General features: G+C 42.3%; 1 protein-coding gene across 1 annotated transcript; it reads right to left on the bottom strand.

Moving 5' to 3' along the window:
• Positions 1–7,515: 7,515 nt before the first annotated feature.
• On the bottom strand, positions 7,516–19,675 carry LOC136613181 (glycoprotein-N-acetylgalactosamine 3-beta-galactosyltransferase 1-like). The gene is made up of 3 exons (XM_066594025.1): positions 19,483–19,675; positions 16,683–17,344; positions 7,516–7,743 (listed from the first exon to the last, which is right to left on the bottom strand). Exons 1-3 carry the CDS (start codon positions 19,673–19,675, stop codon positions 7,522–7,524), a joined length of 1,077 nt encoding a protein of 358 aa, XP_066450122.1. The 3' UTR covers positions 7,516–7,521.
• Positions 19,676–25,692: the final 6,017 nt, after the last annotated feature.

Below are 25,692 nucleotides of genomic sequence, written 5' to 3'. Positions count from 1 at the left end.
TAAATAGGTATCCTGACAGGGAAAAGGCCAAATTATTACTGGAGGGATTTCGGGACGGTTTTCACATTCTGCCTCCGTTGCACAAAATTCCTTTCTCGACAAAGAATTTGCTTTCAGCCATGAGGAATCCGGAAGTGGTTTCAGAGAAACTCGCCAAAGAAGTTAGCTTAGGTAGGATGGCAGGTCCTTTTCAGGAGCCTCCCTTACCGGATTTTGTGGTGTCTCCCCTTGGGGTAGTCCCCAAGAGGAAACCGAACAAGTTTCGGTTAATCCACCATCTTTCTTATCCAAAAGGGGGATCAGTGAACGATGGCATAGACCCCGAGCTTTGTTCGGTGGTTTACACATCGTTCGACGCGGCGGTACGCTGGGTGAGAAAGTAGGGAAGAGGGGCGCTGCTAGCGAAGGCTGACATTGAGTCAGCATTTTGCCTTCTGCCAGTGGCCCCGGATAGCATTCGCTTACTGGGCTGTTTTTGGGAAGGAAAGTACTTCGCTGATAGGTGTTTGCCCATGGGTTGTTCAATCTCGTGTGCATACTTTGAAGCCTTCAGCACATTTCTGGAATGGGTAGTGAAGGACACTGCAGAGTTGCAGTCAGTGATTCATTACCTTGATGACTTCCTGTGTATTGGACCCAGGGAGTCGCCAGTGTGTGCGACTTTTTTGGGTACATTACAGTGGGTGGCCGATCGTTTCGGGGTGCCATTGGCCCCTGATAAGACGGAGGGACCCACGACTTCCCTTCAGTTTTTAGGTATCACGATTGATACAGAGGCAATGGTGTGCCAGTTACCGGAGGACAAGTTACAGGATTTAAAAAACGAGGTGGAAAGAGCCCGTGGCTTGCAAAAAATCATGCTGAAGGGGCTCCAGTCATTATTGGGCAAGCTGAATTTTGCTTGCAGGATAATGCCTATGGGGCGAATTTTTTGTCGAAGAATGGCGTCGTCCACAGCGGGGGTACGAGCCCCGCATCACTTTATAAGATTGGGTAGGAATGTTAAGGGGGACTTGGCAGTTTGGTCGTCATTCCTAAGAAATACAATAGGAAGTCCATGATCATTTCGGAGGTGAGTGAGAACGTGGACTGTGAGCTTTTCACAGACGCGGCTAGGAGTGCAGGATTCAGGGCATATTGCCAAGGGCAATGGTGCGCTGGGGAATGGCCAGAGAGATGGAAGGTAGAGGGTATGACAAAGAATCTTGTGCTTTTAGAATTGTTTCCAATAGTGGTGGCTATTGCGCTTTGGGGCACTCGCTTTCAGAACATGAAGGTGAGGTTCCATTGCGACAATATGGGGGTGGTACAGGTGATTAATTCCCTGACTGCTTCTCCCCCCCCCCCCAGTGGTAAATTTGTTACGCCACTTGGTATTGGAAGGTTTGAAGCTAAATATTTGGATAGTGGCGGTGCACGTACCGGGGATAAAAAATTCAATCGCGGATGCTCTTTCTCGGTTTCAGTGGGAGTGATTCAGGACCCTGGCCCTGGAAGCGGAGGACCGAGGGAGGACGTGCCCGTCTCAACTTTGGAATGTGGTAAGCGAGCAGTGGGGCACCTGATTGGGAGGTCACTGGCTCAGGGTACTAGAGCTGCTTATATCGCTGCATGGCAGGAGTGGGAAGTATGGTTGGGACAATTTAGGTCAGGGGAGTCGGAGGAGGATAGATTGGGGGCGTTGTTGAGTTGGTTGGGAAAGGTAGAGCAGGACAACATGTCAGTGTCGCGTGTGAATCGTTTTATGGCGGGGGTAGCGTTCAGGTGCAAATTACGGTGTTTGGGGGATATAACTAAGAATTTTTTAGTTAGGCAAGCGGTAAAGGGTTTTAAAAAAGGAAGAGGGAGGGTTGATTCACGTAGGCCAGTTTCGTTTGAGTTACTAGAAAAGATTGGGATGGTTCTGGAAAGAATTTGTGTAGAATTATTTGAAAGATTGTTATTTAGGTTGGCATTTTCGTTAGCCTTTTTTGGGGCATTAAGGGTGGGGGAGTTGGTTTCGCCCAGTAAACAGGTTGGGGGAGGTTTACATGTAACGGACGTGAGGATAGTTGAGGAGCACTTAGAGTTGGTTATTCGCCGATCGAAAACGGATCAGGCAGAGCGGGGACAGATAGTTAGGTTGGGTAGGGTTCAGGGGGCAATAATGTGCCCTGTGAAGACGTGGAAAAATTATATTAGGGCAGCGGTGGAGAGATTGGGCCCTTTACTTCATCATGAGAATGGACAGTTTTTGTCACGTTTTCAGTTTGCAGCTGTCTTTAAGAAGGCGCTGCTAGAGTTGGGACTCGATTGCTCACAATTTGGGACTCACTCGTTTAGAGTGGGGGCAGCTACGGAAGCGATGGTACAAGGGTTACCGGGTGAGTCGATTAGGAGGATAGGCAGGTGGCAAGCAGGGCGGTACAAATTGTATGTGCGTCCTCAGTTGTTGTGAAGGTTTTTGTGGGTGGGGGTAGATTAAAAGGGGAGTTGTTCAATATTGTTTTTCTTTTGTTACAGGTCCACAATCGGCATTAGTTTGGATTATGGAGCACTCGTATGTGTATTGGGAGGCAGAGAGAGCTAGTGTTAGGCAAGATGGGAGGCAGTTGAGGTTCCCTACATCGAAGGCAGTGTTGAGATGGATGGGAATTAGAGGGATGTCGTGGTGCAAGGTCTTGCACGAATTCGAGAGAATGGTGAGCTTAGACAGGGTCCCGGATATAGTTGTTGTACATGCCAGGGGTAATGATTTGGGTTAGAGGCCTTTTAGGGACTTGTCTAGAGATATCAGGTATGATATCTTGAGACTGCAAGCGTCGCATCGGAAAATGGTCGTGGTATGGTCGGAGATAGTGCCAAGAAGGATTTGGAAGTTTGTCCGCTCGGCAAAAGGTTTGGACAAGGTGAGAATCAAACTTATCAGAGAGGTCTTGCGCTTTGTAGGTAGGAACGGCAGAGTAGCAGTGCGACACATAGATTTGGAGGCTGGCACAGGGAATTATTGGAGACAGGACGGGGTCCACCTAAATGAAATCGGTTTGGATTTGTGGCTAGATGCAGAGCAGGAGGGAAGTGAGTGAGCCTTGGTTTTGTGGAGGGCTGGCTGTGGCGGTTAGGGAGGGGTCCTTGGAGTCAATATAGGAGGGGGGGAGGCAGGGGTAGTAGAGTTACCTCCTCCCCCCTCCGGTTCGGATTAAGTAGTAGTTGGGTCTGTCGTCTCTTGGTTTGTCAGGGGGTTCCCTGCAAAAATGGTTGTTGTGGCTAGCCGGGGTATGGCTAGATAGCCCCGGGGTCGGGAGGTAGGCGACTCGAGGCGAAGTGGCGAGTCTCCTGAGTCAGGTAATTAGAGACGGGAGGCGTGGTTTGGGAAAATAGGGTCTCCCGAGTCAGGTGTTAGGAGACGGGAGACAGTTACACCTATTTTGCCTTGGTTGGTAAGGCGACAGATAGTTTTAGTTTTGAGCTCCAAGGATCCCTCCAAAAGTAGTTTAGGAATAGGGTCAAAAAGTGTATTTATGTTATATTGTTATGTTGTAATAAATTGGCTGCTGTGGCCAAAATTATTCCAAAAGAAGTTTTCAGTGGTTATTTTAGATAAGTGTGGGGGGGAGGGGGTTAACAGGCTACAGCAGACGACTCCGTGGTACCAAGTCAAGGGAGGCCGGAACCGGAGCCCGCAGGGCCATAGGTAGAGGCGAACATGACTGGGTTAACGGGGAGAAAGGAGTTAATAGATTTGAAAATAAACAGGAGAGTATGGGGAAAAAGGGGAGGGGTGAAAAAGAAGGGAGTGAAGAATTATGGGTAAAGAAAGAGCGCGAAAAGAGGGTGAGGAGCCAGTCCGGGTGCAGCAGAGGAAGAAGAAGGACCTGGAGCTGAACGGAAGAAGAGTCCTACCCGCCCACCCAATAAAGGGAAGGGGGGAGGTGTATTTATATCGTCATAGCAGCGGTTAGGGAGGAGTCCTTGGAGTCAATATAGGAGGAGGTGGGGGGGGGGAGGCAGGGGTAGTAGAGTTACCTTCTCCCCCCTCCGGTTCGGATTAAGTAGTAGTTGGGTCTGTCGCCTCTTGGTTTGTCAGGGGGTTCCCTGCAAAAAGTGGTTGTTGTGGCTAGCCGGGGTATGGCTAAATAGCCCTGGGGTTGGGAGGTAGGCGACTCGAGGCGAAGTGGCGAGTCTCCTGAGTCAGGTGATTAGAGACAGGAGTCGTGGTTTAGGAAAATAGGGTCTCCCGAGTCAGGTTTTAGGAGACGGGAGACAGTTACACCTATTTTTCCTTGGTTAGTGAGGTGACAGATAGTTTTAGTTTTGAGCTCCAAGGATCCCTCCAAAATTAGTTTAGGAATATGGTCAAAAAGTGTATTTATGTTATGTTGTAATAAATTGGCTGCTGTGGCCAAAATTAATCCAAAAGAAGTTGTCAGTGGTTATTTTAGATAAGTGTGGGGGGGAGGGGGTTAACAAGCTACAGCAGACGATCTGTGGTACCAAGTCATGCATGATGCGTATTCATTACGTATCTACGTGATCACAATTACTTTAATTACCTATTTCAATTCATAATGAAAACTAAAATAGGACATGCTGCTTTTTTTGTGTGCGTAAAAGTATACATGTCTGAGGCCTCATGCACACGGGCACGCACGGATTCCGTGTGGGAAATCCCACACGGAATCCTCCCGTGTCCCCTGCATACCTGTCAGAGGATCTTTTCTCCTGTATGCGGATTAGCCACCAGCGCTCCGGCAGCACACGCGCGGTACAGATTGCTTTGCGCCGTTGCGATAACGGATCCACGACACTTTCGCAATGATCATTGCAGAAGTGCCGTGGCATGGATGGCTTCCATTGATTTAAATGGTAGCCATCCCTGCGTATCCGCTCTGAAAATAGAGCATGCTGCGATTTTATTTTGGCACAGAGCGTCCGCAAATAAAATCCGCTGGTGTGCCTGGGGAGAGGAATCTCTGCACACATCAATGGGCACATTGAGCAGCAGATCACCCGCATCTGCTGACAAGTGTGGGATCCGCTGCTCAATTTGCCCCGTGTGCATTGGGGCTGAGTCCCCCAATTCAAACCAATGGGGCTTCAGCTCTCCAAATTTTAAGTGTAAAAAATATGCATGTAATATGGAGCGCAAATACGCTGGTGTGAATTAGGTCTAAGGCTCTGTGTCGGGTTCTCTGGCTCAGATCTGGCACTGAATCATGGAAAAATGCGGTGCTATTTCCTCCAGTAGAATGGCAGGGGGGGGGGGGAGTCAGGAGCCATGCTGGACCCCATTATAGTCAGGTGGGTCTGTCTGGCACTGTCCATGTCATTTAAGTATTGTATCTAGCACGATGGAAATAATAGCGCAAATGTGAACCCAGTCTAGCTTTGGTTAGATTCACACCACACCTTCAAATATATCCACCTTCAACCTTCTTGTAAGCAGCATCCGGGGTATAAAGGGGTTGTCCCGTGAAAGCAAGTGGGGTTATACACTTCTGTATGGCCATATTAATGCACTTTGTAATATACATCGTGCATTAAATATGAGCCATACAGAAGTTATTCATTTACCCACTCCGTTGTTGGCGTCCCCGTCTCCATGGATCCGTCTAATTTCGGTGTCTTCTTGCTTCTTTAGACGCGCTTGCGCAGTCCAGCCTTCTGCTGTGTGCTCGCGCCGGAGAGCTGGTCTGCGCGTCGTCATCGTAGCTCCGCCCCGTCACGTGGTGCCGATCAGCCAATTAGGTGGCTGTATCGGCAGTGGAACGCAAGGAAGGAGAAGACAATCCATGGTGCACCATGGGAGAAGACCCGCGGTGCACCATGGGAGAAAACCGCAGTGCATCATTGGGAAAGGACCGGCGGCCATCTTTAAAAGATGAAAAGAAGATGCTGCGCGAACGGGGATGCAGGTAAGTAATTTTTTTAAAAATAACTAACGGAATTGATTTTAACGGGGCAGAATGCGGGGGTAAGTTAAAAAAAAAATTTGGATTTCGCCGCGGGACAACTCCTTTAAGTTATCCACAAGACACCTTCTTAAAATGAATACATCTTTATTGGTCCATTCTTTGCAGCCAGCAACGTTTCAACTGCTCACCGTTGTCTTTGTCAAACCAATCGTGAGCAGTTGAAACGTTGCTGGCTGCAAAGAATGGACCAATAAAGATATATTCATTTTCAGAAGGTGTCTTGTGGATAACTTAAACCCCGGATGCTGCTTACAAGAAGGTTGAAGGTGCTTTATGGTATGGATGAATTGTCCACATCCTGGTAGGCCTGCGTCAGTGCCTTTAATTTTCTATCTCCTACTTTGATATAAGGACATTTTGTGTGCGGCAACCATCTATTTGATGTTGATGGTTCAAATATATCCAGGTATACTACGCAAAAAGGAACTATAGGGGAGATTTGTTCCCCCTAGCAACCAATCACATCACAGCTTTCATTTTTTATAATGCTTTTGTAAAATGAAAACTGCTCTGCGATTGGTTGCTACGGGCAGCAAAGAAAGTTTTTCTTTTAGACAATTTCATAAATCTCTTTGTGTGTCTATTACACGCTGTTCTGGATGGACCCATATGTATATATATATTTCTTTACACTGGTAGTGGATATATTATAAGTAAGCTCAATTGTGGTAATGCATCTATGCAGTAAGCTTGGTCCTGATATTAAATCTATGTAGTAAGCTTGGTAATCTTTATACTGATCAGGACCCATTATTACCCCCCCCCCCCCCCCCCTTCCCTGCTGTATCTCTTCATGTACTCAGCGCACTATGTGTCCAGGGAAATTGTACTAAGCCTGGTGCAGGAAATGCTGGGCTTAGAAAATTTCCCCCTAAGTATGATCTGCACCAAGGTTACAAAAGTAATGTCTGCAAAATGTAGCACTTCCTGCTGACATGGAAGAAGTTGCATTTCTTACTCATAATAAGGCACATTTGGGGGTTTTATGTCTCCATTTTGTCATTCGAAAACCATAATTGTCAAACTCAATATACATTTTTTCACTCTTAAAATGCATTTGAGTCTAGTATAAGTATATTGTTATTTTTCAGTTTCCATTTATGGATCGTCCACGAAGTCCTGTAATGCCCCTCTTGTGATTACATGAGATGTAGGCCAGTGTAAAGAAGTAAAGGAAAAGTGAGCCAAATCACTGTAGACCACAAACAGCAGGGAGAGCCGTTCCCATAGCGCAACCAAACTGTAGTCATCGTAAGTTTCCGATGCAGTAATACTAAGCTGTCAAAGTTCGGTAGTCCAGTTTTTATACTGAAGCTACCAGTTGAGATTAGCTAATGTTGGTCCTATTGAACATATTTCTAGTACATTACAAAGTTCAATTTTCATTTGCAAAAACTTCAATAATAATAAATTAATCTGATGTATTTTAGAGAGTTCTCCGAAAAACTTGACCAAAATTCTGCTGTATTCTGCTCATACTGTATATATGCCCAAAATGGCTTTGACAGGTAAAAGTCACTTGTGATTACGAGTCCCCAGGTTCCTTCCAGTAGATGCCACCAACGGCCTATAGTGAGCCGGTTTCATTTGTAGTCATTGTTATTACTTCAGTTGCAGGCTTCCCCTTATAGTACACTGGCAGTCGTTCTGCAGCCTCGGGTACTGCAGGCTGGTAACGATACTCGTATCCATACGCCCTCAAGTGGTACACAAAGTACTCCAGAGTGTACATAATTCGGGGACTAATGTAATGAAAAGATATGGCCAGGTCCGAGCAGCACTGGGGACCCTGCAGAACAAATAGTCACAAACATATGAGATAAAAATAAATTATTAACATTGTCTTACAGCAAGAGCGTGATCTACTGGTTTGGACGGGAAACCACTACTGAGCTAATTGCTGGGGACCACTGATTTAGAGCCTTAGTATTGATTTCCACCAAAATCATGCATAGTTCTAGAAGACTCCTCGCCTGACATCAGTGGCACAACTTTGCACATGTGTATATATGCCGGGTTTGCTAGACTTCCCTGGTGCCATGACTAGATCTGTAGAATAGGAAAAGAATAGCAAACTTCTAGCACAATACAACTGACTTTATGTGATAGACCTCCTTTCCATTCTACATGATGAGCACCTATCCCATTTGGTAGCTGGTGGTATACATCCAGTTAAATATGATTCAGTCCTGTTGCCACACTTCTGCTTGTTACAGTTTACATAGGTTTTATCCAATGAAGAAAATCGAAATATTTACATGGTTTTCCTATTATCACTGTCCGCATAACTAGAAATTAATTATTCTAATAATATAGATGCACGCTGGAGGCTATAGGCCCCCCATACAGATTTGGCTACAGTTATCTGAACCTGCTGATTGGAGGGACTAGGCAACTCTCATGTGTTAATGGAAGCCCCCCTGATTTTCCACGGACATGATATTGAGGGAAAGAAGGATCGGGCTTATTTAAATTTCAACACCCAAAACCTTTACCACCTCTGGAGATAAGCCACTACCACAGTAATCTGACTGTGGCTTTCTCCATTGTAAGACACATGGAAACTCAGCTAAACCAAGTGTTAATATGTTTGTGTTTGGGGGATTCGTTAGACAGCTTTTCAAAAAATATGATCTAGAGACATGTTTATAGAGTGGGACAATAATTATAACTGGGCGACCGGAAGTGCGTACATGTGCCCTTGCCCGGGTGCAACCATGAGTAACAGCCTGAACGCACAAAAAAACACACCGCTGAACTGGCAAACCATTTTCGAGCGTATGCTGGTCCAGAAACAAAGGGTCATGCATGATCACAATTTTGTGCACTTGCTCTGTTCGTATATGCTATCCAGACGGATTCAGTATACTTATTATTAAACCAGCACCGTGTGTATAAAACATATAAAGTACTATTTCATAAGATATGTCAGAAAAAGAGATTATGTCTAGGAGGCCTTCAATAAAAATACATTGCATAAAACACTAAAGTAAAGGGTGAGAAATTATAAAATCAATTAAAACATGGAAGTTAAAATAAGCTAAAAAAAAGGATATTGCAACAATAAAATAGAAAGATAATAAAATAATAACACAATAGATTTGTGTAGCTGGGCATGAATTTGGTCCCCATCGTGGTCCCCTTCGTTTGCAAATAGAAAATGTTGTTCTAAGTAAAGTAACTATTAGTCAAGATAAAACTAATGGCATCTGCAATAAAATTCTTCTGGTGAGTGGCCATTATGGGGTCCTGATTGAAGAAGTATTGAATGGCCAGGACCTCTTTTCATGGGGAATGTTAGTGTAATATGATTCCACATCTAGGGAGGCTCAGAGGTAGGAATCCTTTAATAAGGCTTAAAAGGTGTATTTAGGTAACTTGGGAGTTATGTAACAAAGCACAGTAATTGGTGGTTTACATCAGTGGTTCTCAACCTTTTTCAGCCCAGCGCCCCCTTTAGGTATTGAGATGGTGGCCAGCACCTTCCAAGCCGTACTAGTTTAAACCCAGCCAAAGTTTACCTTATTTACAAAGTTAAAAGTATAAATGCTGAATACTTTTTTTGGAAAGTTTGATAGTGTTTAACAGATTAGCATTAATTGTGAAAACATGTCTCCAAAAATTACCAAAGAAGTATTTGTCAGCTAAATTATAGCTGCTAAAATGTAGGTGCTAAATATGTAAAAACAGGTTAATTGTGGATACAATAATAAATAGGTTTTATTGCAGAAGATATTTTTTGGGGGGAAGCAAGCAATACCACCATCCTTAATATCATTTAATAGATACGAACAACATATAAATAAAATGCAAGATACATCTTAATCCTTAATGGTCAGAAGACTAATTAAAGTGCAAAAACAATGAAATTCGACTAATAATAATGTTTGCCACAATCAATCTGTGTCATTAATGGCTGCCTTGGGCCTGATGAGCGGATGCCAATTTCACAATATCTGGTTCTATCTTTGTCAACTGCAATCTCAAGTTGCCCCTTACGCACATCTGAAGTTTGTTTCTCGCTTTGGTCAGGAGCTGCTGAACTGCGCTGAAGCCCCTCTCCACTAAGTACTTAAATGGAAAAGCTAACACGAGCAACTTAACTTCCTGCCACAGAATAGGATAGGAATTCTTCACTTTCACCCGAAAACATTCATAGCCACATTGTTGGAAAAGTGCTTGGGCTTCGCCATCGTGTTTCAAGTCGATTAACTGCTCTTGTTATCTGGGATGAAATTCTCCTGCATCTGCTGAAAATGGATTGAGTACACACGTTGGTTTTTCAAGGGTACATAGGCCATAAAATCTAGTTTGCATGTCTTCTTTGAGGTCATAGAATCATAGAATGGTAGAGTTGGAAGGGACCTCCAGGGTCATCGGGTCCAACCCCCTGCGCAGTGCAGGATTTACTAAATCATTCCAGACAGATATTTGTCCAGCCTTTGTTTAAACATTTCCATTGAAGAACTCACCACCTCCGGTGGTAACCTGTTCCACTCATTGATCACCCTCACTGTCAGAAAGTTGCTTTTAATATCTAATTTGTGTCTCCCCCTTTCAGTTTCATCCCATTGCTTCTAGTCTTTCCTTGTGCAAATGAGAATAGGGCTGATCCCTCTGCAGTGTGCCACCCCTAAGATATTTGTAGACAGCTATTAAGTCTCCTCTCAGCCTTCTTTTTTGCAAGCTAAACATTCCCAGATCCTTTAACCGTTCTTCATAGGACATAAGGTGTGAGCAAAAAACGTCTGCATCTTGACGTTTGTCTACGTCTTTGCGTGCAATTTCTCGAAGACTCGGAAACTATCAGACATTGAAGGTGCAGTTTGGCAATGAAGGAAAAGATTAGAATGAAATTCATTTTGTCTCTTTTATAGCTTTGTGTTAACCTCATTGAGGTTCTCAAATATGTCTGCGTGATAGGCAATAGAGATGAGTGAACGTACTCGTTAAGGGCGATTTCGCAATCAAGCATCGCTATTTTCGAGTACCTGACTACTCGGGTGAAAAGATTCGGGGGGACTCCGGGGGTGAGCGGGGGGTTGCAGAGGGGAGTGGGGGGGAGAGAGCTCCCCCCTGTTCCCCACTGCTACCCCCCGCTCCACCACGCCGCCCCCGAATCTTTTCACCCGAGTAGCCAGGTACTCGAAAATAGCGATGCTCGATTGCGAAATCGCCCTTAATGAGTATGCTCGCTCATCTCTAATAGGCAACATCCTTGTAGTTCGATTGCATCAGAGAGGCTTGGGTCAATCGGCCTAAGAAACTTGACTACTGTGTTAAAACATTCGTAGAAGCATCGTAAGCACTTTCCTCTTGACAGCCAGCTCACTTCGGTGTGTAGGAGTGGATGTTCAAATTCTTCATCATGGTCTTGACAGAGCTTGCGGAAAAGACGTTTGTTCAAAGAGTGCACTTTTATCTTGTTAACAGCATTAATTACATACCGCAGAGAATCATGCAATCTCTCACATAAATGTTTAGCAGCAAGGTGCCGCCGATGGATCACACAGTGGACTGCCGTTATGCCAGGTACAGCAGATTTTAAATGGGCTATAAATCTGCAATATCGACCAATCATGGATCCAGCTCTGTCGGTTGCACAAACAAGTACATTTGTTAAAGGGATGTTTTTTTCTTGGAAATTTCTGGTAAACAACAGTTCATCCACAACCTCTTCATTCCAATTAATGAAACAAATATAGGCTAGCAGCAATGCTTTGCTGTCTCTAAGGTTGACTCATCAATTTGCATTACAAATTCTGTGTTCATTAACACGTCCAAAAGCGTTTCTTCCACATCAGCAGCCATCTCATTAGTTCTTCTTGACGCTGTGTCATTACTCAAAGGAATCAATTTTACCATAGCACACGCATCATGCCCCAGCATAGTATTGACAATCTCTTTAACTGTGGGTCAGCATTTAGAGCAGATTTTTCAGATAGCTTGCCTACAGTGCTGCAGTTCTCAAACTTTGACTTTAAACCTTGGAAAAAGGAAATAGGCTTACCTACTTTGTCTGAATGCATTTTTGCAAGGTGATCACTTCGTCTCGGAGGCTTCATAGCTTCATTCGAAAATGCCTTTTCACAAACGAGGCACAAGGGAAGCTGTCCATTTGTAGGAGAAGGGATGAATCCATATTTCAAGTATTCATATGAATAATGATGGCATTTCTTCTTCTCAGCCATTTTTATAAAGTATGCTTCAAGATTTACTGCTTATGTCACTCTATCATATAATGATGTATGACTTTTATAACTCCATGACTCCGCTTCAGATCAATCAGAACAACCTAACCCACTGTAGTCCATAATGCCACTGATTGGCTGGAACTTTCGCTTGTGTGGGTCTCTGGGAGTTTCAGTTTATATCAGTGTTCTGAAAAGACACTTCGCGTCCACTATGACTACAACTCCCAGAGACCCACACAAGTGAAAGTTTGAAGCGGTTCCAGCCAATCAGCGGCATTATGGAATACAGCTGGTTAGGTTGTGCTGTAGGTTATCCAGTGTTATGAAGTGTGATTGATCTGTAGCGGAGTCATGGAGTTATAAAAGTCATACATTATATGATAAAGGCGTGCAGGATGCATACAATTCCCATTACATGCAAGTGATTCATATGGAAATAATTACCTCAGTTTTCATCGGTTCCAGATTTCACCCTTTTTTTTGGAGATGGATTATCGACGAAAACTGAGGTATCGCTACTAATGTTTAGAAAAATGTAATTACTAGATGAAAAAAAAAATCAACAAAGCAAACACAGAACGAGCCCCCACTGCCCCCTTTATGTTCCAACACCCCCTTGAGAAGTAAAAACAGCCCCCAGGGGGCAATAATGCCCACGTTGAGAACCACTGGTCTACATAATTGAATAGTTACTGGTAATAGAATAAACCCCAGCTATCTTAGGACACAATGGGGGGTTCCTGAGGGATTTGTGTATTTTTGGTAAAAAAAATAAAAGTATGGGGTTTCAGTTTTGACTAAACAATTCCTGCTAAAATCAGCAATAAAATTGAAGTGTAACATATTCTTTTTTGACATATCCATTGATATAGTACTCTATAAGTTTTATACACGTGATGCTCGTTTAATAACAAGCATACTGAATCTGCCTGAATAGCGTGTATGAAGAGAGCATGTGCACGTAATTGCAATTATGAACATCAGCTTCCAGACCAGCGTGTGCACGAACATGGTTCGGTGAGCATTTTCTTCCTGCTGCATGTTTTTTGGCACACGCACACACTTCTGGTCACCCAGTTATAAGCAATATCCCACGCTATTGACATATCTCTGTCATATGATTGAAAAGGGAGGCAAATTTGTCTATTCTTGTATTATACCAGTTGTCCTGTGCTTATGAAATAAACACCCGAGGAGTATCTACTCTCCAAAGAAACCTGTATAAAGTGTGATACTTTAGAAGCCAACATGGATTTTTGAGCAGGTTGCCTGTGTCTACGAACCCCTCATTCAAGTAAGTACATCATATATATATATAGCGCTCATAAGTATGTGTTTGGGGAATAGGTACATCATACGTATGTTCACAAGTCTTTTATACTTGTGCAACTCACCTGTCAGCTGCAGCGGCCCCCGAATCTTTAGGGACGAGCAGGGAGATACTAGGCTAAGGCACATTACTTGAGCGAGTAGTGCCTTAGCGAGTATACTCGTTCATCCCTAATTTCTAACCATTTGGTCACCATGGATGGATTTAAAAAAATAACCAGAAGGTCACGAAAATATAAATCTGGTATGTCACTTCTGCTTAACTGTGATTGTTCCCAGCAAGAGAAACCCCATAATCTTGTAGATATGATACCTTTTAATGGTTAACAAAAATACATGATGTTATACTGAGCTTGCGAACCTCTCGGGATCTTCGTCAGGCTAAAATAGAATAGATCCGAAGAGGCATGAATATTTATAAACACTTATGATACTCATACTTATGACAAGGCACAGACATGGATGTGATTGGTTTGAACTTAAAAGGAATACTGCAGCAGAGACATAAACATTTTTAACTAGGCACTAATAAGGGAGTGAAAGTTTCATGGTCCCTGAATTACTGTTGAAACGTCGCCAGGCCAGGAATACTGCAACAGGTGCACAAACATTCTTAACTAGACACTGATAAGGGATTGAAAGTTTATGGTCCCTGAATTACTGTTGGGATGGGGGGGGGGGGGGGTGTACACAAAGCCAGCAGTGTTATCTGTGCTATAGATGTCTCATACTTCCCTGGAAAAAAAGACGGCTAAGGGGTGATCAAATAACTATGTATAAATACATGAAGGGACCATACAAGGATGTCTCCTCATGATCTTTTTATACCCAGGACTGCGACAGTAATGAGAGGGCATCCGCTACGTCTAAAAGAAAGCAGGTTTCATCGCCAACACAGAAAAGGGTTCTTTACTGTAAGAGTAGTGAGACTGTGGAACTCTCTGCCTGAGGATGTGGTGATGGCAAAATCCATAGAGGAGTTTAAAAGGGGACTTGATGTCTTTCTGGAGCGGAAGGATATCACAAGATATAAATCTTAGGTTAATTGTTAATCCGGGTATACAGGTAGGTAGGAACTATTAGAGGTTGATTCAGAGATTAGTCTGATTGCCATTAGGGAGTCGGGAAGGAATTTTCCCCCAAATGGGCTAATTGGCTCCTGCCTCTTGGGGTTTTTGCCTTTCTCTGGATCAACAACATAGGAGGATAAACAGGCTGAACTAGATGGACATAGTCTTCATTCGGCCTTACAAACTATGTTACTATGTTTCCCATTCCCGCATAAATCCTTGTGAATAATTTAGCCCTCTATTGAATGTGTGAAAAGTTGTTATAAATTTATATTCCCAAATTCTTCTATGGCTTTGTGACTCAAAACCATCCTTCAATATCATAACTCTCATATCTCCTATGTCATGTCCATAGTCAGAAAAGTGCTTAACTCAAACAAATCCCCCTCATCCCTTGATGATTTCATATACAGTTACGGAGGAAATACTTCACAAATAACCAAACAGCAAGTCTTCAGGCCAGAATCTATTAAGAACCAGTGTAGATGACTCTCTACCCTAACCCTTCCGCCCTCACCTTTCCCCCCTTTTTATTGGTTTATAGCTTACTGTTTTTATAGTTATTGACACACCATTGTCTTATGATGTGCTTAAAAGACATAATCCTTATAGAATTAAAATATTTCTAAGAACATTCATGAGCGTTTTGAATTGTGATACATTGTATCTCTTGCGAGACCTGCGTCTCTCGATCATAAATGTATGTTTCTTCCTGCTTGTTTAAACAATCTGTATGGATATGCTTCTCAGACTTATATGTTTTATTAAGCATTTCTTAACAAAAAGAGATTATATAAGAAAAAGAATAAGTAGAAAGTTAAATAAATAAAGTACAACATGTACTACTAATCCCAAGGCATTGGAAAGACGTAGACCCCCCAACATCCCTGAATAGTTTAATGAGGTTTGCATAATAAACAGCTTTGAAAAAACCAGATGCCTGCAAGAGGGAGAGCCTGAAAAATACTTCAAAACTTAGAACAAATAACCCTCCATTCATGCTTGTGTTAGCCAACCAATTTACCCCTCCAATACAACAATTTTTATTTTTTTTGTATGACCCCAATTTGGATCTTAAAGCAAAGTTACCCAAAAACTTATCCTGCTTTCCCTTCTTCACCCCCTCTCTCTCTCCCGTTACACCCCTTCCACAATTTTCTTTTCTCTGTCTCGTTATTTTCATTACTTGTATTATAATTGCCATTTCCAACTGCATGTTAGGACAAATTTCAGTGCTTTGTAATTTTTGCATTCCCCCCCCTCCCCTTTCTGTAACCAAGTTAAAATTATAAATAAAGAATTTAAATAATAAAAAAAAAATATACTAAATCTTTTCCTACAAAATTATATACCACCCTGCTCAGCTCCTCCTGCTCTTTAACATGATGCCTGACAGATTCCCTTTAAGGCTGGAGAAATCTTATGGTTGATCCTTTAATTAAATAAGACAATATAAAAAGCACCGTCTATATTCCTGGGTCCGGTTTTTCAAACAGTTTTGAAATCTGGAGTGCTACATATATCAGCTTCTTGTTTCAAGTCAAAAACATTAGACTCAGATTTATTAAAGATGCTACTAGTAGAATATTAGATAAATAAACCACAAAACACTCCTGGGGAAATTTACTAAGACCGGCGTTTGAAACACTGGTCTCAGTATAAGCTCCGTTGGCGCACGATGCAACTGATATATGAAGAGACACGTTTCTTCATATATACTAGGCGCCTCTCTGTTTCTGCATGCGCTGACACAGAAATCCTCAAAAAGAGTTTGCGCTAGGAGCTGGCGTAGATTTCTGGTATGATTATGTGCCAATTTCTGACACAAACTATACATAAATCTGTAAGTCTGCGGTGGCCACTCTCCAAAAAGCCACGCTCCTTTTTGTCAAAAAAACATGAAAAGTCACAAATTTTGTCACACGTGGTGTTTACAGCAGAAGTGGGGACTTTTTAATGCCATAATTCTGCTGTAGAAGCTGTCATAAATTCCCCTGTGTGTGTGAGGACTGAAAGTTTGAATATTTATGACATTTGACTGTTTTTCCATGTTTATAATTATACTACAGATATTCAAGCCCAACTGATTGTCTTTTACTTCTGTGTATTTAGTAGCATAACTTTCACAAACTTACCTCCACAATGGGATGAAAACAGTATGCCCAATACCAAAAACTCTTATCAAAGACTCCTGTAAGATGGGACTGAGGTGGAAATGGATGAAAGGTTTCCCTTTTTTCAGTGTCCCTAGAGTCTCCAGCTAAAACCCCCATTTTTTCCATACACCGACCGATTGCTACGTCCTCCGTAGATGTGGTGTGTTGGCAGACTCCAATATGGAATCCCTCCACAAATCGGTTAAGAGCTTCCTTGCTAAGTACATAACCGGCTCCACCACTCATGTAGCCCTGCTTGATAAATGGTTTGAAGCGCTTGCCAAAAAAAACTGGCTGATCTGAAGTATAATTTGACAGCATCAAACGCAAATTTTCCACCACAACATATGTGTCATCATCCGCTTTGAAGAACCAATCAGCTTGATCAAAGTAGTTCTTATGAACATATTGAAAAGCCCGAATAGTCTTCCAATAGAGTTGATCTCGTCCTTCCTTGGTGCCTAATCCAATAGTAGGGAAGCTGTTATTGGTGGTGGAACTCATGAAGAGAGCAACGTTGCAGTGACGAGTCCAAGAGTGCTTTAAATGAATGGCTTTGGTATCCAAGTTCTTTGGACTAGTCATGATCCAGCAAAGTATTCTGACTTTTTCTGACAGGTCATCGCTGACTTTGCTGCTACCTACAACGCCCAGATACAAAATAAAACAAAACACAGAAATATGGATCAATTTATGACTCTAACTTCAAGTATAATTATAACAACATTTATCTTCTTCTAAGTCATGGAGACATTGGAAGAAAACATGAGTGGGTGTCCCTAATCTAGAACCTGTATGGGTTCACCATATTAGAATAAGAAGACACAGAACTCGGTAAAGTGAAGTATTTGAAGGTTTCCATAAAGGAAGTAACATGGATTTTAAATAAATCAGTATATACTATAATGGCACAAATGTATCAAAGTCAGATGTATTCATCACTAACATATACCATAAAACTTGTAAAATGGGTAGATGAAATCAGTGAAATATTGTTAAATTACCACAGAAAGGGGTCTTCTTTATAAATCATTGCCAAATATAAACTAAATAACCCAATAGGTAAAGTCCAGACAATGAGTTTGTGTCTTTGTTTCATTGTTTTGTCTTTACTTAGAATTGATCCTTTAAGGGTCCTCCTAGACAGATTGACCAGTATGATATGAGGTCATACAACTACGGTCTATGGTGGGTGCCCCCATAAACCAGTAGGTAACGAGAAAAGGCTCTACACATTCATGGAAGCCATTGTGGGTAAAATTAAGCAAACAGCCTTTCTACTGATATCACATCTTCAATGCTCATGAAGTTCATCAGCTCAATGGACTCTGGTCAGAGGTGAAGTCAAACTATAAAAGCCAATATACCTAAGCCCTGTGGGGATTATCTACTTAGACCGGAGTTCCACACATCTGTCTATGTAAGCCTAGTGCTTGGCTGTGAGCAACAAATGTATATAACGGCACCTCCGTGCACTAAAAAAAAAGTACTCTGAATAGGAGCTGCAATAGGTTTTTTGGTACACCAGCTTCTGGACTAGATTAGTAAAAGAGATGAGGCAGATATGGTCACAACCCCTAAAAAGTAGCGGACGCGGCGTACAAGCCTCAAAAGTCACAGTTTTGCTGCATGTAACTTCTAGACGCCAGAATTCTGATGTCTGGTGGTTTTTAAATAGCTCCCATGCTTTTTTACATTTTTACATACTTCGTATGGACATCAAAATCATGAGTTTAGTCTCCCTGGAATATAGGAAGCAGAAGAGAGTCGGAATATTATGTCATTAAGGTTGGATGAGTGAGCAACTCCACATGTCTTCTATGGTAACTGGTTTTAGCAGCATTGTACCACCCATATAGCCAGCCTAGTATTGTCAGTGACAATCCCCACATTTGGTTACACCTATTAGTCAGAGCTGGGAGTGGCTATAAAGAGAGTCTGTACCTGGGAGGACTCAGCACCCTTGACTTTGCAATGCTTCATTTAACATGAAGTGGCGCTGCAGGGAAATCTAATACTTCCTGCCTGATTGACCCTAAGATTACAGCTGATTGTTGAGGGCCACAGAAGTGGGACACAGGTGAAGCCAGTTTATTGTTGGAGGGACTTTTCAAACACAAAGAGATTGTTCAAAGTGGACAGCCTATTTAATTAATCCTAATTGTAATGCAAATTTGGCATTAATCCTAAAGTTTATATATGAAAATGCAAAGTCTGAATTCTAGGATTCTCCACCTTAATACTTTTCTAGATGGTTTTGACTACTAATGCTAGATGAAACAGAGAATAAACTGGTTTGACTGTTAGATAACTTTTCACCTACTCTCTGGCCAGTGCTCCACTAATCCTACTTCAACAGATAAGTAAAGTGAGACAAATTGATGCTTCCTTTTCAGACAACATATCATTGACTACCACTTTGTCGTAAGGTGACCATACACATTAGATGACTGCCAGCTGAATGGGACTGTGCGATCATGTGATGTCAATAGAAGAGTCCCGGCTGCTCTCTAATGGCAGATGTTGGGATGAAGAAGAGTCGGGCATGTTGAATTTCAGTATACCAATGATTTGTTTTTAAAGGAGATAAGCCGCCATCAGAGGTGTCCCCTCACCTTTTGAGAATACGTTGCACACTCAGCCACGCCAGGTGGGTATGTTTATGGGCGAGTTAGGAGGAAGAGGTCTTGACAAACTATTGCAGGGTTGACAATCCAAACGCACTAGCTGAGGTACAGTTTAATTAATTAATTAATTAATGATAATACTATGTAATTACCTGACTGATGAGTATGAGGTATCTTCTTCAGCAGAGACATATCCTCAATTTTTTTCCAAGTGTGAATTGCTACAGGAGCCTGAATTCTGAAGCTGTGAATGACGCTGTTCAGCAGGAGAGAGATGGTGAAAAAGCCAACTAGTATGCCAAGGTTGAACGCCAGCCATGAGATCTTGCCATAAATAAATGCCATTGCTAGAAAGAAACATGTGCATCAAAAACTGTTTGATATCAACTGCCCCGTTACCAGTCATTTGTATGAACTGCTTCAGGGTAGACCAGGCAGATTTTCTTAATTTTTTTTAGCTCCGGTCTTTTAAGGTTCTTTTAAATGGGTTTTACAGGATTAAAAGAAGATGGCAGCTTTCTTCCGGAAACAGCACCTCACCCATTCATAGTTCATGTGTTGCTGCTGCGTTTTAGAATACATGCACTTTGCAGTTTGACTCAGACCTGAGCTTCGAGTCATAGAGGTAGGCCCCACTTGGATCCCCCACCTACTGCTTGCAGAGTGACAGCTCTCTCCCTATATACAAGCAGGGAGTCACAACTCGAAAATTCAATGCTAAGTGCAAAAGTATTGGGCCCCTGTGTAATGTACCAAATCTAATTCTCTAACTTCCCAATGTTGTACAAACATGGAATTTGGTAGGGACATTCTTTAGGTCCTAAATAGGAAAGGTAAAGGGGTCGCAACTCGAAAATTCACTGCTAAGTGCAAAAGTATTAGCACCCCTGTATAATGTAGCAAATCTATTTCTCTAACTTCCCAGGGTTGCACAAACATGAATTTTGGCAGGAGCAATCTTTCCTAAATAGGAAAAGTAAAGGGGTCACAACTCAATTATTCAATGCTAATTGCAAAAGTAAGTGCACCCCTATGTAATGTAACTTCTCGGTGTCGTACAAGCATGAAATTTGGCTCAAGCATTCTTTAGGTCCTAAATGAGGAGAGTGGGAGGGGTGGCACATTCTGCAGTGGGACATCGGTACATGCAGTCTGAGGAGAATCTAATGCTCCTCTATGTGTATACATATCTTATTCCTCGGTTACTCTAAAGTAACCTTGACTTCATAATATTTTCTGTGCAAACAGCACGTAAACCCCTGTATCAAATTAACTCGAGCGAGGCCAGGTATATCAGCTAGTATTGTATATAGAAGTCAAAACCCACAGATCTTTGTTTGTATCTTGACATCTGGTAAAGGAAACATCAGTAGCATGTCAAATAATGTAGCTAGAAGGTAGGAAGAAGCATACAATGACTGTGCAGTCACATCGACTCCCTTCTTCTGACTCGCATGGACCTGGTGAATGATTTCCCTTCCATGTTTTACTTCTACTGATATTTGACCACCATACGACACTGTTATGTAGGCACTGAATACTATTTGGGCACTTTATGGCTCATTGATTTGCATGCGGTATCATCCAAGAGACAGTAAAAAAGTGACCTCAATTATGCTTCCTTTGTGCACATATGTAACAAAAACGCTGAAATACACACTGTTAAATCAGTCCAAAACAGACCAAAATTGCATACACCCATGTGAGAGAACCCTTAAAAGTCCCCCAAAACCTATGGCCTATCATTTTTACTCATTTGATTGTTGCAGTGGTTTAACACACAGGGGCTTATTTGCTATTCAAAATTGGACACAAAACTGTCTCACATTCTTGTGCGCATTCATCATGTTTTTAGACACTTTTGGACAGTTTTTATCCTAAAAAAGGATATGGCTATTGCATCAAAAATTGCACTAAATTGCTGAGAAGTGCACCTAAATTTTGGCTCAATTTTTGGTATTAACGTAGCCAACTAATAGGCGATCTAAAATGGGACTAGAAGGTCTTAAAATTCAACCGATTTATCATTCAATGAAAAATCTGGTGCACTTTAAGACTGTCTTGTCAAAGTTTTCATTGTCTAATTTTTACACAATATTAGTAAATAATACACAGTGTTTTTGGAAAAAACTGCATTTTTGTACCATTTTTCTTCGCTTTTTCTGCTGATTTTTTTTTTGGTTGAAAAAAAAAAGTTCGATCAGATGTTTGCTCGAAGTGAATAGGGGAATATTAAATGCAGAACAGTGAGTTTTTTGGTGGCTTTTCTTTCCCTTGTCATGCATTTTCTGAAGGCTTGAACACATGGGCGACCAAACTAAACCATTGATTTCAATGGTTCATTTTGACTAGGGGGATTCTTGCATATTTATACTACTTGCGGGAAAATATCGGACTTGCCCTATCTTTCTTAGGCTGGATTCACACGAATGTATATCGGCTCGGTTTTCACGCCGAGCCGATATACGTCGTCTCTCTCTGCAGGGGGGGGATGGAAGAGCCTGGAGCAGTGCTCTGAGGTCCCGCCCCCTCTCTGCCTCCTCTCTGCCCCTCTGCACTATTTGCAATGGGGAGAGGCGGGACAGGGGCCGGGCTAATTCTCAGAACTTAGCCCCACCCCTGTCCCGCCTCCTTTCATTGCAAATAATGCAGAGGGGCGAAGAGGGGGTGGAAAGGAGGCACAGAGGGGGCAGGAGCTCAGTTCCTGCTCCTGGCTCTTCTATCTTCTCCCCCCTGCAGATGAGGACGACGTATATCGGCTTGGCGTGAAAACCGAGCCAATATATGTTCGTGTGAATCCAGCCTTACATGTAGTTTTTCTACCCATCTTCCCGCTTTTTTTTTTCAAACTTGCACACAATAGCATGGAGTTTGAATAGTTAAAGAAATCCCTGGTTCATGCGCTAATATGCTCCGTAGCGGCGTGCCCATCTGTTTAAGCACTGAGTCAGTGTTTTTTGCAATTACAGCAAACTCTTGGATTGATGTTTTTTCTGTTTTATTTTACATAAACTTCTTAAGGACATAAGAAGCACTAGAAAAAAAAACATGCAAAAATGTGCGAAAAAAATACCACTTCCAAAAAGCCTGTAAATAATGTACATATCAGTTAAAAAAATGCTTTCTTTACATGCCTGTTCGGGGGAAAATACCTTCAAAAAGTATATGAGGGAAGGCTTCTAGCTACAGGTGGCCACACATTGGACTCTTGATCATACGGAAAGATAATCTTATACTTTCACATTGCCAGTGCAGTAGATTAAAGTCTACATACATGGTGTCTAGATTTTTGACGTTTCAGTTTGTGGCATTTTTTGAGGTTATTGGAGTTTTTATTTAAAATGCAGCATCTTCTAGGTATGGACTTTTTAAGTGGTTTTGTCTCAAAATTTACTATAGGACCTCAAAAACATCAAGATGTGCAAAATGTCACAACAAAAAAACTCCATTAAAAACACTTGAAGTACAGTACGGTGCATAAGTTTTAGGCAGGTGTGCAAAAACGTTGCAAAGTAATAACTTTTTGAAAAAATAGAAGATGTCTGATAGACTCCAAATTTATTCTGCAGCAAAACAACGCCCCTAAGCATACAGCCAATGCCAGTAAGATCTATCTTCCAGGTTAAGAAGAACAAGTAGCCCTGGAAGTGATGATACAGCCCCACGGAGCCCTGATCTCAACATCATCCAGTCTGTCTGGACTTACATGAAGAGACAGAAGGATTTGAGCAAGCCTACATCCACACAAGACCTGTAGTTAGTTCTCCAAGATGTTTTGAACCTCCCTGCCGAGTTCCTTCAAAAACGGTGTGCAAGAATTGATGCTGTTTTGAAGGCAAAAGTTGGTCACACCAACTATTAATTTGATTTAGATTTCTCTTTTGTTCATTTACTTTGCATTTTAGTATTTGACAAATAAAAGTATGAACTCTTCCATTTTTGAAAAAGATTCTTACTTTGCAGCATTTTTTATGCTCCTACCTAAAACTTCTGCACAGTACTGTATATGCTGTTTTTTTCAGACAGTTTAAAAATTTGTGCATCGATGAGCCTCAATGTCATGGAAATTAATTTCAAGCAGTCGTTGCCGGAGTTAAATGTTATCAGAGCACATGATCAAACTACCACATACAGAGAACTGCGGAAATCAATGTAAAAACTGCAGAACGGCTACAGAAATAGTCCATAATGTCACTTGTAGAAAAATATCAAATATTTTTTATGAATTGTCTTAGGATGTATGGAAAATTTAAATGCACGCCTTTCAGTTAGATACAAAGATATGCAGCAAATTTGCAGCAGAGCTGAGTTTGACATTTGGCACGATTCATGGAGATTGCTTGTCTGCAGTTCTACATAGGAAGGCTAGTAGACTTACTGCATTATTAAAAGTTATCAAAATGCCAAATTAATGCAGCCCGTAACAAACTCATCTCCACTTCATCTGTGAGTGCACTTTGCCCGTATGCCCCCAGTGTACATACCTGAGGTTTGTAGTGACAGGTGGTGAAGGAAGTCCCAGCGAGATGCAAAGAGGTAATTTCAGGATCCCCTTACGGACAGAGATGTTATACAGATGTTACACATCACGACATGATGGGAACCTGAGAAGAAGACATTCTCCTTAGTATTAATAATGGTTGTTCTGCAGCATCCAGCAATGAGCTGTGTGCATCCGCCCCGATCGCTGTAGAGCTGCTCTGCACTCACAGATGTCACACACCTTGCACTCACTGCCACTGTCACAGCCTATGGGCTCCACACAGCCAGAAAGCTCTCTACGTCAAGACATAGAGCCAACCCCAAATCATGACCTCACAGTCCTTGCAGTCACTAAACTCGCCCAGATAAGGAATAGTATCACAATGCAAATCCCTAAACTGCTTCTCCGTGGGGCGCTGAGACACAGAAGTGACAGGCATGGCAGATATTCTACCTGATATATACCAGTACAGACCCATACATTTACCTAAATCACATAAATCGCCTATAAAATCCCAATTACAAGGGCCGATGATCGAGAACAGATGCTTGTCTGAACATTCTTGATCCGATTGTTGCCCGGTGTGAAGGTGCCGGCGATCAGCCAAAAAATGAGCAGAGGATTGTTTGTTGAGTTACCAAAACTCATCTAATATTAGCAGCACATCACTCTGTGTAAAGAGGGTCGGTATAGATAGGGTGGTCTGGTCTAGGGTGTATATAGATATTATGCAGTGTACAGAAGTTAATGTGCAGAACACACTGGCTGTTTCTGAATGGTCTATGTATGTCTTGTGCTTATGTGTATTGTCAGTGTCTTCTATGTGAGTGAATTTGATGGGTATTGCGTAGCTGCAGCACTGAATGGGTTATTGTCTGGGTTATGTCTGGAAATGTATCTTTTGTATGTTATGTGACCTTGTTTTTATATATGTGGCTGCATGGTGCATGAGTGAGGTCTTTCCATCAACCTTCTGCTTCGTATACTCAAGTCTGCACACAGACACCTTTAGTCTGTGTGTAGGGAAGATGGAGGAAGCTGAACGGATGATATATGTGTGTCTTCGGTCCCTTCTACCCAAGCCCTGTCACTGAAGAGCAAGAGAGGAGCTGGAAGTGTGCGAGACCCCACCATGCAGCCCAGTGAGTGTGAACCGGTAGAGAGTTGGAGAGTACAAGATGAAGTGTGGACGGAACCAGAGAACCACAGAATAATCAGGCCCGTGTAATCCCTCTGTCCTCCCATGATTTCTCTGTGTCACACCACGAGTCCTCCTGCACCAGTGTCTTGCCGGGGAATGTAAATTGTATGGACAGTTCTCCATGTTTATTCAAGTTTTTAGCACGTAAATGGCTCTACCGCCTGTTCCTGGTTTTGCCTTTAAAGATCAACTGTGTGTGCGTGGACTCTTTTTTACATGGTCTAGAATTCACCACAGAGGATGGAACGGTTGCGTCACACATGACAAGAAACTAAGGTAAACCACAGTTTGGGTTACCCATTTAATAGTCTGTCCTTGGCCTCTTGGACGATTTCCCGATTACCCTCTGGGTGGAAGACAGCAGAGCCCCGTGACAGTCATTCATTCAATGGCTGAGAGCTGCCTGTGATTGGCTGAGCACATCAGCCAATCAGAAGCAGCTCTTTCAGCAGGCGGGGATTTTAATTCCCCACCTGCTGAAAGAACTTCAGTGTAGAGCCGGGGACAGGATGCGGGTGAGCCCTGGCAGCTGAGGATAGGTGAGTATGATTTTTTTTTTTTTACAGCAGTTTTGGTTGTTTTTTAAGAAAGGGTTTATATGTAAAGCCCTTCCCTGAAAAACAATTAAGGGGTGGCGGCAGCTGGATTGTCTACCGCAGCTGTCATCTGTGACAGCTG

Source organism: Eleutherodactylus coqui, chromosome 1 (genome assembly GCF_035609145.1).
Source record: "Eleutherodactylus coqui strain aEleCoq1 chromosome 1, aEleCoq1.hap1, whole genome shotgun sequence".
Lineage (NCBI taxonomy): Eukaryota > Metazoa > Chordata > Amphibia > Anura > Eleutherodactylidae > Eleutherodactylus > Eleutherodactylus coqui.
This window is presented reverse-complemented; position numbering and strand designations above follow the sequence as displayed.